Source organism: Beauveria bassiana (genome assembly GCF_000280675.1).
Source record: "Beauveria bassiana ARSEF 2860 unplaced genomic scaffold BBA_S00015, whole genome shotgun sequence".
Lineage (NCBI taxonomy): Eukaryota > Fungi > Ascomycota > Sordariomycetes > Hypocreales > Cordycipitaceae > Beauveria > Beauveria bassiana.
In genome coordinates this window covers 567,739-584,352 of record NW_007930850.1, presented here as the reverse complement: position 1 = coordinate 584,352, position 16,614 = coordinate 567,739, and the positions used below count along the sequence as shown (strand labels likewise).

Below are 16,614 nucleotides of genomic sequence, written 5' to 3'. Positions count from 1 at the left end.
GTTTTTAAGAGGGTTCTTCTTATGATTCAAGCATGGAACAAAGATCAATTGATAAAAAATGCTGGATAAGTGATGTACATGCGTATGGTATGATACAAGAAGTTGACGGGTTCGATTCATGTGGTGGCGGGGGCATAAGTTGTCGAGACCAGGAGCGATGCTGGGTTGATGAGGGGCGTTTCGACCTGAGTAAATAACCAAGGAATGTTATATGCCGCAGACCGGTGATTGTGACTCTGTGAAAAGTGTAGCACGTCTATTACACGTCAACGTTACTCGGCGAGTTGACAGTTGGACAGTTGGGATTTGACAGCTGGTGGCGTTACCTGGCAAGCGCCAGACGAAGCAATCACGTCGGCACAGGCGGGCAAGCTAAAACGCCATGAGTGGGCGAGGTGGGCTGGCATGGAACAGGCTGGAAACAAGATGCTGAGAGTACGGATAAAAATTTAACTAGGTAGTTAGGTGTGTACTCCGTATTGGCATGCCAACTTGGCATTGCCAAGTAAGAAAAGGCCAAGTCTTTGCATAATTCATAGGTGGTCTACTAATCCGTACCTAGTCAACCTACCTAGTCACTCTAGTCTGCAAGGGAGACCCGGAGGGGTGGTGGAGACGAATTTATTTTGTGTGTGTGTGCGAGCTTGCGCGGTTCGCTGTTTGGGGCCTGTTTTGGTTGTATGAGCCAGGCTGTGTTAATGGATGGCCTGTACTTCGTATTGCAGCGGCTGAGGGTAGAGGCCACAAGAATGAAATGAAGAAATTCCGACGATGAAGAAAAAAGATCAAAGTCTGATGAAGGCGAGATAAGAGTCATACATCAATTCGCAATGTGTCAAGTGTCGCTGATGTTATGGCAGTACTATTGGAAGCACGCAAGACAAGGGCTCGCTGGTCGCACCATGGAAAAAGAAAGCACCAAAAAGACGAGAAAAGAACCACCAAAAAGGCTCGCAACAGGGGGGGCTGGGCTGGATCTTGCTCATCAGCCCACAACGCCGCTGTGCCGCCGCAACTGCCCGCCGCCCATCCCACACACACATATCGAGTCAGCGGCCACTATCTGCCTCTCCCGTCTCCGCTTCTCTTTCCATCTCCTGGAAGCTTTCAAAACAGCTACTTATCTCTGCATCTCCGGCCAGCGTTCTACAGCATTTCTTCATCTCTTGACATCTTTGACAGCGTTGCACCCTACCGTCACGGCATCCTCACTCGATACGCACCACTTGCCCGCCGCCCCGACCGTCCCGGGCATGGCTGATGCTCCCATCAGACAGCATCCGCTGGATCCGCCCTGGTTGAACCCTCATCGCTTATGTGCATGTGGCCTGGATGCCCGTCACAGGCTTGCTGAATAGTCCGTCTTGCTCGCCCGCATCTCGACATAATGCTACGGCGCCGTCCTGGCGACGGACGGCGGTCCGCCCAGCAAAATAGGCTGCTACTCGCATTCGCCATCATTCTCATTCCATGGCTCCAGCTTTCCGATGCGCATGAGCAGCCTCAGCCTCCAACCGTCCATTCTGGCTCGCCGCACGCGAACCACGACTTACACAACGACAAGGTATCCGTTGATGAATCCGCCCGCTGGGCTTCTTCGTCCATCGATGCCGTAACCAGTCAGGCGACCAAGGCCTCCGACGCCTCTACCAAGACCCGGTATACCGCCCGGAGCTCCAGCCGACAAAACCAAAAACGTCACATCATCATTCCCGACGATGAGAGCGCCCTTGCAACTTTAGCTCCGGCCAAGCCCGTCCGAGCACCAAGACCCCCCAGCGATCTTCGACCCCGTAGCATTTCAGCCTCAGGGTTGACAGCGCCGCACAATGCGCGGAACCTGGAGGATTGGGAAGTGGAAGACTTTGTTCTTCTGGCGACCGTCGATGGAGATTTGTACGCCACCGACCGTAACACCGGTAAACAACGCTGGCACCTCGAAGTCGACCTACCCATGGTCGAGACCAAACACTACCGTCTCAACAACTCCGTCCTCGACGACGATTACAACCCCGTCGATCACTATCTCTGGGTCGTCGAGCCCAACTCTAATGGCGGCATCTTTATCTGGCGACCCGACCCCGGCGCCGGACTTGTCAAAACCGGCTTTACCATGAAAAGCCTGGTCGAGCAACTCTCCCCGTACGAGGATGTCGAGGGCCAAATTGTCTACACCGGTGACAAGAAGACCACCATGGTCACGCTTGACGCCGCCACCGGCCGAGTTATCAAGTGGTTTGGTTCCAGTGGCTCCCACGTCAACACCGACGACTTTTGTCGCCAAGCTAACACCTTTGACGATCGCAACAATGAAGAATGCCTCACCACCGGGACCATTACCTTGGGCAGGACCGAGTATACTGTTGGCATTCAGGGTTCTGATGGCCGCCCCATCGCTACCTTGAAATACTCCGAATGGGGCCCAAATACCTTTGACAGCGACCTCTATCTCCAGTATCACAATTCTCTGGACAATCGATACATCACAAGCCAGCACAATGGCAAGGTCTACGCATTTGACCAGTCGAACAAGGAAAAGACCACTCCTCTCTTCTCCAACAAGTTTGCCGCTCCTGTCGCCAGCGTATTTGATGTTTGCCGTCCCTGGGATGCTGTTAGCGGCAGCAACCCGCAGCTTGTCGTTCTTCCTCAGCCGCCTATGCCTGCTCGTGACAAGAATGAGAAGCAGATGCGTTTGAACAGCATATTTGTCAATCAGACCGAGGCGGGCAGCTGGTATGCCATGTCTGGACAAGCATACCCTCTGATCATCAGCGCGCCACTGGCTCAGATGGCAAGCCCGGATTGGTGGGGCATTTCGCCATCGTCGGACACCATCAGCCAATCTCGCATCAGCAAGGCCCTTGTGGGTACCCATTTCTTGGAGTCGATCCGGGGAGATAACAATCAATTCCGGAGCTTGCCCGATAGGTCGGCTGAAGATGTCGTTGACCAGCTTGACATCAATACTGCATCGCGAAATGACGCGGCAGCCATTACTGAGGAGCCCACAATTATCACCAAAGTCAAATCGCTTCCCCAAAGCCTCGCCAATAGTATACATGACTTGGTGAGGAATCCATTGGTTATTGTTATTATGTTTATCTTTCTCGGCTTTCAGCACAAGAGATTTCGTCGCTCTTACCACAGGCTCCGGTCCAGAGGTATTCACAAGGGACTAGTTGAGGAGGTTCAAACTCTCTTGTTCGCAGAAACTCTCCCAGAGGATAAGGAAGACTACAATACTGGAGAAGTGAAGCGCACTCTCAAGAAAGCCGAGGCTGTCGAGATACACAAGGAAAAAGATGTGAATCCAGCCGATGAAGAGGATCAAGAAGCTAAGACTTCTGAGTCTGCTAAACTCGAGAGCAATGGCGTTGGCATGCCTGACGGACAAAAGACGCCCCAGTCAGGAGGTAACAAGGAGCATAAAGCCCTTGACGATGAGACGAATGAGGATGGCCTCGAAACCCCTGCCAAGGGCAAGAAAAAGGCCCATCGCGGCCGACGTGGTGGAGTGAAACACCGCCCCAAAAAGCAGCGCGAGAACTCGCAGTCTCGCGATGATGACCTCGCTGCCTCGACTGTCGAAGAAGCTATCAAGAATGCCAAGCGTCTTGGAGACACACCCAGCCTTCAACCTGACGTCATGACTGTACACAATGACATGAATGCCGTTACTAACCCAATCATGCGCATGGGCAACATCGAAGTTAACACCGAAGTTCAACTGGGCACAGGAAGCAACGGCACACTCGTTTTTGCTGGGCGCTTCGATGGTCGCGACGTTGCAGTGAAGCGCATGTTGATCCAGTTTTACGATATTGCTTCGCAGGAAACCAGACTGCTGCGTGAAAGTGATGACCACCCCAACGTCATCCGATACTATTCGCAGCAGATGCAAGACGGCTTCTTGTATATCGCGTTGGAACGATGCGCAGCATCTCTAGCAGATGTGGTCGAGAGGCCGCATGCCTATCGAGAGCTGGCCAATGCAGGCAGGATGGACCTTCCTGGTGTTTTGTATCAAATCACCAATGGTATCAGCCATCTGCACAATCTTCGCATTGTTCATCGCGATTTAAAGCCTCAGAACATCCTCGTCAATATGGGCAAGGGCGGCAAGGCCAGATTGTTGGTTTCTGACTTTGGTCTGTGCAAAAAGCTTGAGGGGGGTCAGTCATCTTTTGGGGCGACGACTGGCCGCGCCGCTGGAACGTCTGGTTGGCGGGCACCAGAGTTGCTACTGGATGACGATGCACGCGAGATTTCCATGGTCGATGCTAGTACGCATAGCGGCTCTGGCTCGGTTCTTGTGAATGATGGTCTCATGCCTGGCAGCCGTCGCGCGACGCGCGCTATCGATATATTCTCACTCGGTCTTGTATTTTTTTATGTCTTGACTAATGGTTCTCATCCGTTCGACTGTGGGGATCGGTACATGAGAGAGGTCAACATTCGAAAGGGCGAATACAAACTGCATCTGCTCGATTCCCTAGGTGATTTTGCTTCCGAGGCCAAGGACTTGGTTGCTTCCATGTTGGAAGCCGATCCCAAGAGGCGCCCTCCCGCGCGCGAGGTCATGGCACATCCCTTCTTCTGGTCCGCTAAGAAACGACTGGCGTTTCTATGTGATGTGTCGGACCACTTTGAAAAGGAGACTCGAGACCCCCCTTCGCCCGCCCTCCTGGAGCTGGAGCGTCACGCCCCCGAGGTGACTCGAGGCGACTTTCTCAAGGCCTTGCCGCGAGAGTTTGTCGACTCGCTTGGCAAGCAGCGCAAGTACACGGGCTCTCGCCTGCTGGATCTGCTGCGCGCCCTGCGCAACAAGCGCAACCATTATGAGGACATGTCGGAGAGTCTCCAGCGCTTTGTCGGGCCTTTGCCGGAAGGCTACTTGAGTTTTTGGACTACGAGGTTTCCTTCCTTGCTGCTGTCGTGTTGGAATGTCGTGTACAATGTGCGGTGGGAGGAGACGGACCGCTTCAGGGATTACTATCAGCCTGCGGGGCTGTAGGGTAGCGGATACATTGTGGTGTTGCTTGTATGTGTGTGTATGGTATGCTGTATTATCTGTGGCATCTAAGACTGTGAAGAATAAAAGCGATGTTTACTCTCTCTTGTGCCTTTGACTTTCTTCGTCGTGTGCAAAATGGTGTGCCAAGGCTGCTGGATATTGTTGAGATTGTGTGATTGTGTAATTGGTATTAACCCGCTGCTGGATACGCAAGAATATGTACATTACCTTTAGAATGGTCTCCTTATTGGGGTAGCTAAAGTATCTGAAGAGAGCCGAGAAGGAATATTGGGTTTTACTTGTAGCTGGTACAAAGACTCTTTAAAAGTTAAAGGGTACTGACCGCGTAAGACGATGCGTCGTGTACAACCTCCGATGCCTTGGCGACCGGATCACCCCACTGGCCAGCACCATTGGACCCTTGGCGTGCACAACTCCGAGCACACAACCAAGATTGCAGCAGGTCTGCTGTGAGTTGTTCATTATGCAGACAGAACGCGGCCTGGCAGGCAGGCAGGCAGGCGACATGTAGCTGTTGCGACTAGACGAGAGCAAGCCGCTCAAGACAGAAGAGACAGCCAGCGAAGACCGCGCCAAGGCAGGAAATTTTCATTGTGATTGGGAAAAGTAAACGTATATGGCGTTAAAACGTCGAGGCTAGAGGGGACAAAAAAAAAGAAGGCTTGATGGATGCCTCATGAAAACAAAAGGCCAAATGACTACTTGCTCAAGCAAGAGCTCTGGTAAATGGGAAATAGACGAACATGGGGTGTATCTAATAATGAGGTGAATCTGATATGACAACTTTCATTTGTTGAAGTGTCGCCCGACTATCCTTGTTCTCTCATTTGTGAGGCGAGCTGACACCATCTTACTTGGTTGCTTGTCGCTTCGTTGTTGCTCCTGCAAATGGCGAGGCTTTGTTACAAAAAATGCCTTGAGTCGTCACGCGGGCATCGTCTGATGTCAAAGAAGAGGCTATTTATGTCGCCTACGCCGCTCGTGATGAGGTGGCTGTGAGTGCGCCGTGCTGGCAGCTGCTGCTTCAATACCACCGCTTCATCTATGATATACTGTTTACTACTACCTGTTCTACCAATCAAGGAATCTCAGTAAATCCAAACCGTCTGAATAAGTCGAAAAGGCACATTTATTTCTTGTCGGGCATGCCGTGTTGCCACTTCTCATCCCAGTTACCATGGCGCAAAGGCGTGCAAACCGGCTGAACAGCCGCCTTGGTGTTTTTCCCTGCTGCGTGACTGGTGTGAAGTGAGTAGAAAAAGCAAGCGAGCACAAGACAAAAAGCGAGAAGTCGCTACTGTGTAGTTAGGAGCGGGTACTGATTGGGGTGATGATGAAGAGAAGAGAATAGCTACCTAGTAATGTCCCTGCAGCGGAAGCGTGTGAATCTGGGGGTGGAGTTGATATTATTGTAGCTTCTGGACAGGGGTAGAAGTAGGCACGGTGCCGTGGTGTCGAGGTGACATGTTGAGGCTCCTGTAACTGACCAGAATAAACAAAGGTCGAAAATGGTGATTCTGCGTTAAAAAGAGAGAAGAGACCATTAATCAGAGTAGACGGAGTTTGGAGTCAAGAGGTGATGGTTGTTCTTTCGGATCTTCATCCGAGTATATGGCTCCACTTGCCGAGTTGGGCAATTTGACAATGCGGGACGGCGGGGGACGACGGGGGACGACGGCCAGCTAATTTGCAGAGAGGGATAGAGCAATCGCTTGAAAAGGGAACGATGAAGCGAGCATGCTGCGCGGTTGATGATGTGAGGCATAGCCCGATTGAATGCTGTGGTGGCGTGAGCCGGCTTTACACGAGGATGCGGGCGTGCATCTCCGTGGTGTAGGCTCCGGTGGTGTAGGCTCCGGTGGTGTAGGCTCCGGTGGTGCGAGCATCAAGCGGCCAATACGAAGTAACTGCATCGAAGAGAGGGAAAGAGATTACGAGGCTATATCGACGCATCAAGAAAGCTCCCTCCCGCCGCGGTGGTTAGCTACTGCGTGGGCAAGGCGGCTCTCAACATGCTCAAGGTGTAGCTGCAGCTGGAGAATGACAGCAGAGAGGAAGAGGAAGAGATTACCATTGACATGACGCGATGATATTCGTTTTTGTATTCCGGTTAATCATCTCGTTCTTTTCCCATGCCCCGGCCCCCACTTTCACCTGTTTTCGGGCCCCTTTTGTTCGAGTCGCTGCGGATGCCTGTAGCTAACTAGAGAGCGTGACGGAATTTCCTATGGGCAAGCAAGTGCAAAGATGTTGTCATAATCAGATGGGTGAAAACTGATTGAAGCGGACCAATCACAAGCGCAAGCAAGGCTAGAAAAAGGGCATGACAAGTAAAAAGTCACGCACTCTCTTATTGTGACCAGCAACGTCGTCTCACACAAGGCCTTGCACGTGAGTCGGACAGCAGATCGGCAACACAGGCCGAGATGGAGATTGCGAGCACATGTGTGATGGTAGCAGGCATCAGACGGACCGGGGCGCTAGTCCGGGGGCAACAGACATGTGGGATTTCCCATGGCGGATGCGAATGCTGTGAAACTTGACTTGATAAGGGCATCGTGACGGCGGCTTTTGGGAAGAATGAATGAATAATGGAGTCAATGAAGGGCAAAATGGGTTGTGCTGCAGTCTGCAGCCTACAGACGGCCAGTGGGGCCGAGAAGAGACGCTAGCAAGGGGAGGCTCGGCTAGCGGGGCTCCACCCGAGTTTAGAAGGGGAAAAAAAAAAGTCGATGGCTTTTTTTCTTTTTTTCGTGGTTGTCTGCCATTTTTTCTTGGCTCAACAAATGTCCCAACAGAAAATTTGCGGGCGGCAGGCGTGGGGCCAGAGTTGACTGGGGGTGGTCTGCAAGTGTGGAGGAAACGGGATGCAGTGACCATCCGCCCGCCTTTTCATAATGAGTACGGATAAAAAAAAGAATTCAAGAAAAAAAATGCCAATCTGCCAATGGAAATGGTCCTATTTCATGTCAAGTCCCATTTCTTGTCGCTGACGTGTCTGCAAGCTGAACGAGCTGGAAATTGCCTCATCGGTAGCCATGATGTGCGGTGCAGTCTGTAGCCTTAGAATACCTTGAAGAAATGCATAGAGCAATTGAATATTGCATAAATATCAGGTAGGCGCGCATTTCAGCTCACTTACAACCTAAAATGCAAAGAAAAAAGGTGTTCCTGTGGCTGGCCTAGCGCACACCCTCACAGGCTTCTTGGTGCATGCAGATGGCGTTTGATAAACCTCGGCCGCCCGCGACTACACGTGCATGCACAAGATGTGCATTTGGGGGCGTCTTTGGGGAGGGCTGATGAGCAGTTGAGTTTAACAAAGGCTTTTGGACAGATTGCCATGAAGAAGACTGGCAGCACGGACGTCTAACGAGCACTCTCAATGCTTGGCGTCACCCTCTCAGAGTCTCAGTGAGCCAGAGGTCTGTTGCGCATCAACTCGAGGGTTCTTGATACCAGACCTTGTCCTGGCCAAAACAATTAATTCGCCATGTGTCGCTGGCGGCTCGGCTTCACATGCAGTGGCGTGGCTCCTTCTTCGCTTCCAACAGAAGAGGTGGGGAGGGGAGGGTTTCGACTAGTTAGCCGTACTGAGTCTACGGATTACTGACACGATCGCTAGCGCTAGTGATGAGGCAAATCTGGTCGGCGGGCCCGTTGGTGAGCATGCATCAGCAACTGCGCTGCGTGCCCTGAAAGTCGAAAGTACAGCACCAAGCAGAAGTAACAAGGTTGCAAGAAAAGTCCCTGCAGGTGGTGAGGCCAAGCTTCTTTGCGGAGTAATAATAGAGAATATGTTGATATTATGACCTGCATGCTAGAGTCTAGACAACAAACAGCTTGCTGAGGGCTTGGTGGCTGTGGCCGCCTCGCTATTACCGCCAAAGAGCTTCAAGCGGTGTATCAGCATCACACCATCAACACCGCCCGGCATCCGATAACAATCATGGATCAGCTGTCTGGAGCTGTCATGAGCTGCTGTCAACATCATCAGAGACGGCTGCAAGCTATGCCGAGCTGCAGTGGCGTGTGGCCATACGAGCGGGCCAACTCGTCATCTCCATTGCCTATCCATACTTCATACATTGTGATAGTATGTTTCTACCACGAATACTGGCAAGGCAGCCCTCCAAAAAGCAACTACAACCATACTTGGTTAAATTCCATGTAAATCCTATTGCGGCCAATTGCTCCGACTTTTCCCTACCGCCAACCTCTGCAAACTTCAGCTAGCTCCCGGCATCTCTCCACACGCTTGACGCTGCGCTGCAACAGCGAGCGGCCTGCATGTCCCCTGACTCCCACTCGGTCCACTTCGGTCACTCCTTGGATCAAAAAATTACTCTGCTGACCATTGCTTGCCCTTAGAGGAGCTCAGCAGTTATTGTAAAGGCTTTTCCCTCTTTGTTGCTGCTGTTTGATATCGTGGTGGTGAATTCAGCAAAGGCCAAAACAGACAAAAAAAGCAGGGAAAAAAAAAAAACGTACCTTTAGGCATACACTGCTCGTACCTTTTTTCTGCCCTCCTTTTAGATTCCCCACGGACCCTGTTAAATACTGGACCCCAACAAACTTGTAGCTCAGGTACACTTTTTTTCCCCCCCATCTCTGATCAGTCTGCACACAACTGACATCCATAGGACGGTTGGACGGGTAAGCAGGTGATTCTGTTTACTTGGCAAGTAAAACAACGAGAAAAAGGGTACTTTGTAAAAAGATTCCCCACACGAATGGTTCAATCCAAGGTCAAAGGGTCTTAAGCTACACCCCATCCGCCTCCTTCTACCCAAAAGCTCGGATAATCCCCTTCCCTGCCAGATCGTCCTCTCTTACACGCCCCCACCCCCTTCCTGTCTCCCTCGCTCATATACCTTTATCTCTCCTCCGCCTCCTCACCTCTACACCTCCCTCTTCTCTGTGATTCCCCGGAGCCTCACCCTCTCGACATCAATCCCCTTCCGCCCCTCCTTCAACAACACAACCATCACCATGGCTTCTTCTACCGCCATGGCCAGCGGCCCCCGACCCGTCCACCGCCGCAACATTGTCGCAGAGTCGTCCGAGTCCTCAGCCGCCGTCTCGCCCGCTGACTCGCCTCGCCCATCCCCATCGTCCACCTCGCTCTCTTCCCTCTCCGAGATGGAGATGGAGGCCAAGCCCACATCCTACGGCAAGCTCATCGACACCTACGGCAACGAGTTCACCCCGCCCGACTACACCATCAAGGACATTCGCGACGCCATTCCCAAGCACTGCTTCGAGCGTTCCGCCCTCAAGGGCTACCTTTATATCCTCCGCGACATGATTTACCTCTCCACCACCTTTGCCGTCTTTTACAACTTTGTCACCCCCGAATACATTCCCAATGTCTACGCCCGTGGTGCCCTTTGGGGAGTCTACACCATTCTCCAAGGTCTCTTTGGCACCGGCCTCTGGGTCATTGCCCACGAGTGCGGCCACGGTGCCTTTTCCGACTCGCGCCTCGTTAACGATGTCACCGGCTGGGTCTTGCACTCGTCCCTGCTAGTCCCCTACTTCTCCTGGCAAATCTCCCACAGCAAGCATCACAAGGCTACCGGCAACTTGGAGCGCGACATGGTCTTTGTCCCCCGCACCCGCGAGGAGCAGGCCACCCGACTCGGCAAGATGGCCCATGAGCTGTCCGAACTCGCCGAGGATGCTCCCGCTTTTACTCTCGTCATGCTCATTGCCCAGCAGCTCATTGGCTGGCCCAACTACCTCCTCACCAACGTCACCGGCCACAACTACCACGAGAAGCAGCGTGAGGGCCGCGGCAAGGGCAAGCACAACGGCGCTGGTGGCGGCGTCAGCCACTTTGACCCTCGCAGCCCTCTCTACGAGGCCAAGGACGCCAAGCTCATTGTCCTTTCCGACATTGGTCTGATTCTAGCCGGCTCTGCTCTCTACTACCTCGGCAACAAGTTTGGCTGGTACAATCTTGCCGTCTGGTACTTTATCCCCTACCTCTGGGTCAACCACTGGCTCGGTAAGTTTCTCGACACCAAGTTACGCGCTCGAGATTGAATCCCAGCTAATTAGCAATAGTCGCCATCACCTTTCTCCAGCACACCGACCCTACTCTCCCCCACTATCACTCCGAAGAGTGGAACTTTGTCCGTGGTGCTGCTGCTACCATTGATCGCGAGTGTGGCTTCATCGGCCGTCACCTTCTTCATGGCATCGTCGAGACGCACGTCCTCCACCACTACGTCTCGTCCATTCCCTTTTACAACGCCGACGAGGCTTCGGACGCCATCCGTCCTGTTATGGGCAAGCACTACCGCTCCGACACCGAGGGCGGTTTCTTTGGCTTCCTCGCCGCCATGTACAAGAGCGCCCGCATGTGCCAGTGGGTTGAGCCCTCGGCTGAGGCCACTGGCCAGGGCAAGCATATTCTCTTTTTCCGCAACAGGAACGGTCTCGGCACCAAGCCTGCCAAGATTCCTGCTCCCAACTAAAACACAATTGAACGCCTGTTTGAATGAGTGCGCTTTCGGAGTTGATTGGTTTCCCCCTCTTTCATGTTTGATCATCATATATAGCCCAGCCTCGAAAATGGGGACTTGTGCACAATTTTGCAGCGACCTTTTGCGGTCCAAGGACAAGTTTCTCGACCTTTATAGAATAGACTCGCTAAAAGATAGAATGCCATCTTTGACTATATTTGTTTGTTGAACCTTAATCTTGCAAATCGACTTGAAATCTCTAGGCGAAACTGTTAATGGCCCCGCCAGCTTCACAGACTGCGCACTGCTTGCCGAGTGTAAAGACAACGCCAACCAGAATGCCGCAGATAGACCAAATTGTGGATCTGATTTGCCATTTTGCATTCAAAAAGACCTTTTCCCAAACGCGAATTTCTAAATGCGGCTATGTACAATGGTCTGCAACGGCTCGTGGTGGGCTGAGCATCCCCAAGGGCACAAGTAGGTACACGGAATCGAAAGAACGCTAAATAGACCTCAAAAGTGACAACTACTTAGTCGTGGAAATCAACCTTGACATGGCCTCCATTCTCGTAGCCGCCACAGCCACCGCTGTGATTGCCCCTAGACCCATCGTTAGCTTCGACCCCGGGGAGGCCGTTTAAGGAGCACCTTACAGATTGTCAAAGCCAGAGTGAGGGTTACCTGGCTGCGAGCCCGCCTCGCAGTTCTCCAGATACCACTCGCCAGAGAGGCCGCAGCGGTTGCCGTGTCTGCACTTGAAGACGCACCGGTCCATGTTGGCGCGACAGCCGCCCCCCGTCTCAATCTCCATGCGGTTACCGTCCATTCTAGGCTCGCGGGAGACGTCGACAGTCGCGTGCGGGCCCGTCGACCACTCGCCCCAGGTATTAAAGACCTGGCCGTCCCTGAGGACGGTGACGTGGCGGTGCAGCGCGGCAAAGGCGCCCGAGATGCCCGGCGCCATGGAGACGGTGACGCTGTCGCCGTGGTTTGGCAGCGACCAGGTGACGTACGGCTGGCGCACGTTGACGAAGCTCGACACGTAGTCCGGGGTGTGCAGCCAGACGACGACGGTCATGCACTCGTCGACCTCGGCGCGGTTGGTAAAGGTAAAGGTTGTGTGGCCGTCGTCGCCGACCCAGATGACGCCGTTGTCGCCGTCGCTGTTCTTGCCCATGGAGCCGAAGCCAACGTCGGACATGTGCTGGCAGTCTTGGTGGGCTAGACCCCAGACGGGGTTGCTGCAGTCAAAGCTGCGCTTGCTAATGGCGGAGACGCCGTTTTCGCTGCATTTTTTTCTTGTGTGTCAGAACGGGACAAAGGTCGTGAGTTGTCATGTTGAGAGAAGTCTTGCCTTTCAAAGGGAACAGAGGGAATGGCTGCGCCGGCGCTGAGAAGAGCTGCAACAGCAGCAATGGTGGAAGTCTTGAACAACATGGTTTCGTAACGAGTGACGGAGAAAGGGTATTGAGAAACGGTTGCCGGGGCTGTTGCCAAAAAAGAGAGTGATGAAGTTAAAAAGTGTGGTTGCTTTCAAGAGGGAACGTTTGAAGGAAAGGTCTCGGCCTTTTTATAGAAACCAACCCGAGTTACAGATCTTGAGCGATGATCAAGACAGCTCTAGACAAAACGGCAACCGACGTATTACCAGCGAGGACGACATTTTGCCAGCATTCGCGCTCACGCGAGCTCGACGCCACTGCTGACGATGATTAAGTTGAGTTGGTGTTCTTGTCCCTGATGGCGCGACGGCGCGACGCGGGTACATTCGTACCTGCGCAAGCTCACCCTCGAAAAAGAATTCTAGACCGTTGGCAGCCTATAACTGTTTGGGGGGAGCATCACTCTAGACCCGGGGGCTTCGCTAGTCAGCTCCTCGTGGCGCTGACGGCGTGAAGCCTTAATTGTTCTTTGCAGGATCGGTGACGGTGAAAGATAACCTGCAGTGCAATGTGTTCGTGGTACGGCAATCCACCAACGTTCTTTCTCTTGTCTAATTATATCCTCGTTTTTTGTCGTGTCTGACGTAAACCTTGGATCGCGGGTCAAGCCTCGGAAAAATTAAACATGGTTGTTAGTCCAACAGTTTAGCGTCGTCCTGGCGAAAGTGGTGATTCAATACCGTCTTTCTAGATTGCGCCAAGGTTATATCTCGCATTATCATATGTGACAAACGGAAATTAAGTTTTTTCAGCCATTTATTTCTTGCCAAGCTTGACCACAATCACCTATATTTAGCCACGACGTAGTATTTCGATGCCCCCCCCCTCGACTCTGGCTGATTGCCATCCGACAAGCTTTGATCAGCCACGATTTGTACCTGCATTGCAGGTGTATGTAAGCCAGACTGATCCTAAAGCCTAGTTACGAAAGAAGAAGTGATTTCGGGGTTGATCCCTGATTGGTGTCTAGGTCACTTTTTACCATTTTGATCCTACTTTGTGCAAGCAGCCATGGTCTGACTTGCATTATTATAATGAACGATGTGGCACATCACCGCTCTTGTCAGAGTCGACTTTCAGAAGATTGGAAACATTTTGATAAACAAAACTTGGCTGTAATTTTGATGACAATCTAAATCGTGATAGGACACTATTGATAAGAAACCTGGACCATAAGAAACTGAATGTGCCTCTATCCCATGCGCAGCAACTCCTGCTCGCAGCCTTTTTCACCATATGATCCCTCTGATCCCGCTTCATTGTACATGAATTCACCCGATGACTGCAGCCTGCTGCGGCTTTGTCAGCTCGGACGAAGAGGCCGCGGCCGGTGCGCTCTGGGCCTCGCAGAGCTGAAGCCAGGTCGTCTGCTGCTCGGCCTCAGCCTTTGCACAGGTCCGCGGAGTCGACAGCATCTTGATGAGCCCTTCCAGACCTCCGCGCAGGCTGTTTGCCGCGAAGCCCTTGGCGCGCATGACGCTAGCGGCGACGCGCGCGCTGTCGCCGTCGTAGCAGACGACGAGCGTGTCCTTGCTCGCGAGTTCGCTGATTACATTCGCGGGATCAGCAAACGCCCGGTCCAACTCGGTCCAGAGACGGCTCAGGTTCGAAGGGTCGGAGAAGGGGCTGGCGATGCCCGGCAGCGCCAGCGGGAGATTGACCGAGTTGGGGAGCCGGCCCTGGATGAAGTCTTTGGGCTGGCGCAGATCGAGGATGGCGGTGGAGGCGGTGTCGCGCGGGCCCAGCGCGGCGCTGAGCTTGGGAACCTCGCATGTGCACGTCTCCTGGGCGCGGCGCACGAGTTCGCTCATCTGGTCCTCGTTGACGTGGAAGTAGGTTTGCAGGGCCTTGGATGCCTCCCACTCCCACTTCTCGTCATATCGGTACAGATCGACCTTGAGAAGCTCCTGTTGGGGTGATGCTGTTAGGCGAGACGACTTTTGTGTGCGAGGAACAAATGGGCAAGGGAAAGGCGCGGGTTGGGTGCACTCACTTCGTTATTTATCGATGGGAAGCATGAAGCGTCAAGCTTATCAAAGTACTCATCGACGTACTGGTAGGGCAAGTCGCAGCAGAGAAAGACACAGTTGATGAGACCGTCGGGGCCAGCGAGCTTGCTCAGGTTACCATCAGCCTTTTGCTTGTCAATGTGCTGGTAGAGGCCCTTCAGGTTGAAGCCAGACGACGGACCGCAGACGAGACCGTTGCGGGTTAGCTCCAGAGACAGACGATAGGACTCGTAAGAGCCAACTTCCTCAACGTGGTCGACAGAAGACTTCCAGGGAAAGGTGACGGGGCCGAGAAGCGCATATGATCTGGGTCCTGGAACTCTGTCGCCTGCAGCAGTACAAACACTTACATAACATTAGCAAGCGCAAATTTTTTAAAGGTTGGAAAAGGATCAGCTTACCCGAGTCTGTAGACGCTTGGCTTTGCATCCTTGAAGAATGTTCCCAGTCCTGTCATGGTTCCTATTCCAAGGTTAGCACAACAACAGCGGCGTGTAAGTGGCTTCGTATGGGCTAGCGTACCAGATGTGCCCATGCCTGCACAAATGAGATTGATCTCGGGCAGTTGTCTCAGGATTTGCGGCCCGGTCCAGCGAACGTGCGATTTCCAGTTCTGAATCATTAGCTTACACAATCAACCTTGGTGGAAATTACCGACTCACGTTTTCGTTCTCGTACTGGTTCGGGTTCAGGGCTTCACTAGTCTCACTGCCCAGACGCTGGGCAGCACGGATACCACCGCGCTCATCAAGCGGCTCGGGCTGGGAAGGGCCACCAAAGAGAGTTCTTGGTCCGTGTCAGTATATCATTGTATCATTTCATCTCTTTGCAGACACTTACATGTTGATGCCAAAGAGCTGCATGAGACGAATTTTGGCGACGCTCGTCTTGTTGCTCAAAAACGCTCTGATGTCATCGAGGCCGTAGAGGGCACGGCCGACCAAAGACATGGAAAGTACTGTCGATCCGGAGCTGTACTCGACAACGGTCTTTGTCACATTGGGCTCGATGCTCTTTTCGAGAAGATTCAATGCTGCTGTTGTAAGTATACCTCGATGCGAAGCGAGTCAAGAGTCACGTACCTGGCATGCACTTGACATTGTTAGCGGGATGCATAGACATCATCTTGGCAAAAATGCGGACGCCATCGCCGTAGTAGGGATTCAGTGAGGCTGGCACCTCGACGAGGGGGAGAGGGGGGGCAGTGTCCGGGTCAAAGTAGTCTTTGATGGACTCTGGTCCCTTGTAAACGTTGAGCGTGTTTGTCTCCTTCATCGTGATCTTTGCTTCCTTGGTCAACACAGTAAGAACTTTTACTCTACAACTAGTTGCATTCCGATGCAAGTTTGAACCAAAGCGCAGAAACCTAGTTTTTATAGCTCAACGGCGGCTTGGCTTGTCCAAGTTTGTTTCACTCAGCTTTATATATATATAACAGCCTTACCCGAGCCGTAGACGGGTGTGCGCGCTACCAGCTCCCGGCACTTGTTCGCAGTCAATCAATTATGGAATCTATATGCGGCCCCAAAGGCTAGCTACCCTTTTTCCGTGTCTGCGTGCGAAGCACAGCTGAGCCCCTATGCCGGAAGAGGCATTTCGGGTGATGTTGCTCTCGTGGCGCGCTTTTCCAGCGAGTGGAGGGCGTGGCAAAC

General features: G+C 52.8%; 3 protein-coding genes across 3 annotated transcripts; 2 read left to right on the top strand and 1 right to left on the bottom strand.

Moving 5' to 3' along the window:
* Nucleotides 1-1,387: 1,387 nt before the first annotated feature.
* On the top strand, nucleotides 1,388-5,017 carry BBA_05770 (serine/threonine kinase IREI; the record flags this gene model as incomplete). The annotated part of the gene is made up of 1 exon (XM_008600867.1): nucleotides 1,388-5,017. The coding sequence occupies one exon, from the start codon at nucleotides 1,388-1,390 to the stop codon at nucleotides 5,015-5,017; it is 3,630 nt and encodes a 1,209-aa protein (XP_008599089.1).
* Nucleotides 5,018-10,030: 5,013 nt separating this feature from the next.
* On the top strand, nucleotides 10,031-11,520 carry BBA_05769 (fatty acid desaturase; the record flags this gene model as incomplete). Its single annotated transcript, XM_008600866.1, has 2 exons — nucleotides 10,031-11,048; nucleotides 11,108-11,520. The coding sequence occupies 2 exons, from the start codon at nucleotides 10,031-10,033 to the stop codon at nucleotides 11,518-11,520; spliced, it is 1,431 nt and encodes a 476-aa protein (XP_008599088.1).
* A 521-nt stretch (nucleotides 11,521-12,041) lies between these two features.
* Nucleotides 12,042-16,237, bottom strand: BBA_05768 (cysteine synthase; the record flags this gene model as incomplete). Its single annotated transcript, XM_008600865.1, has 9 exons — nucleotides 12,042-12,111; nucleotides 12,165-12,797; nucleotides 14,229-14,860; nucleotides 14,947-15,307; nucleotides 15,364-15,424; nucleotides 15,485-15,575; nucleotides 15,625-15,748; nucleotides 15,803-15,995; nucleotides 16,045-16,237. The coding sequence occupies 9 exons, from the start codon at nucleotides 16,235-16,237 to the stop codon at nucleotides 12,042-12,044; spliced, it is 2,358 nt and encodes a 785-aa protein (XP_008599087.1).
* Between the last annotated feature and the right edge of the window lie 377 nt (nucleotides 16,238-16,614).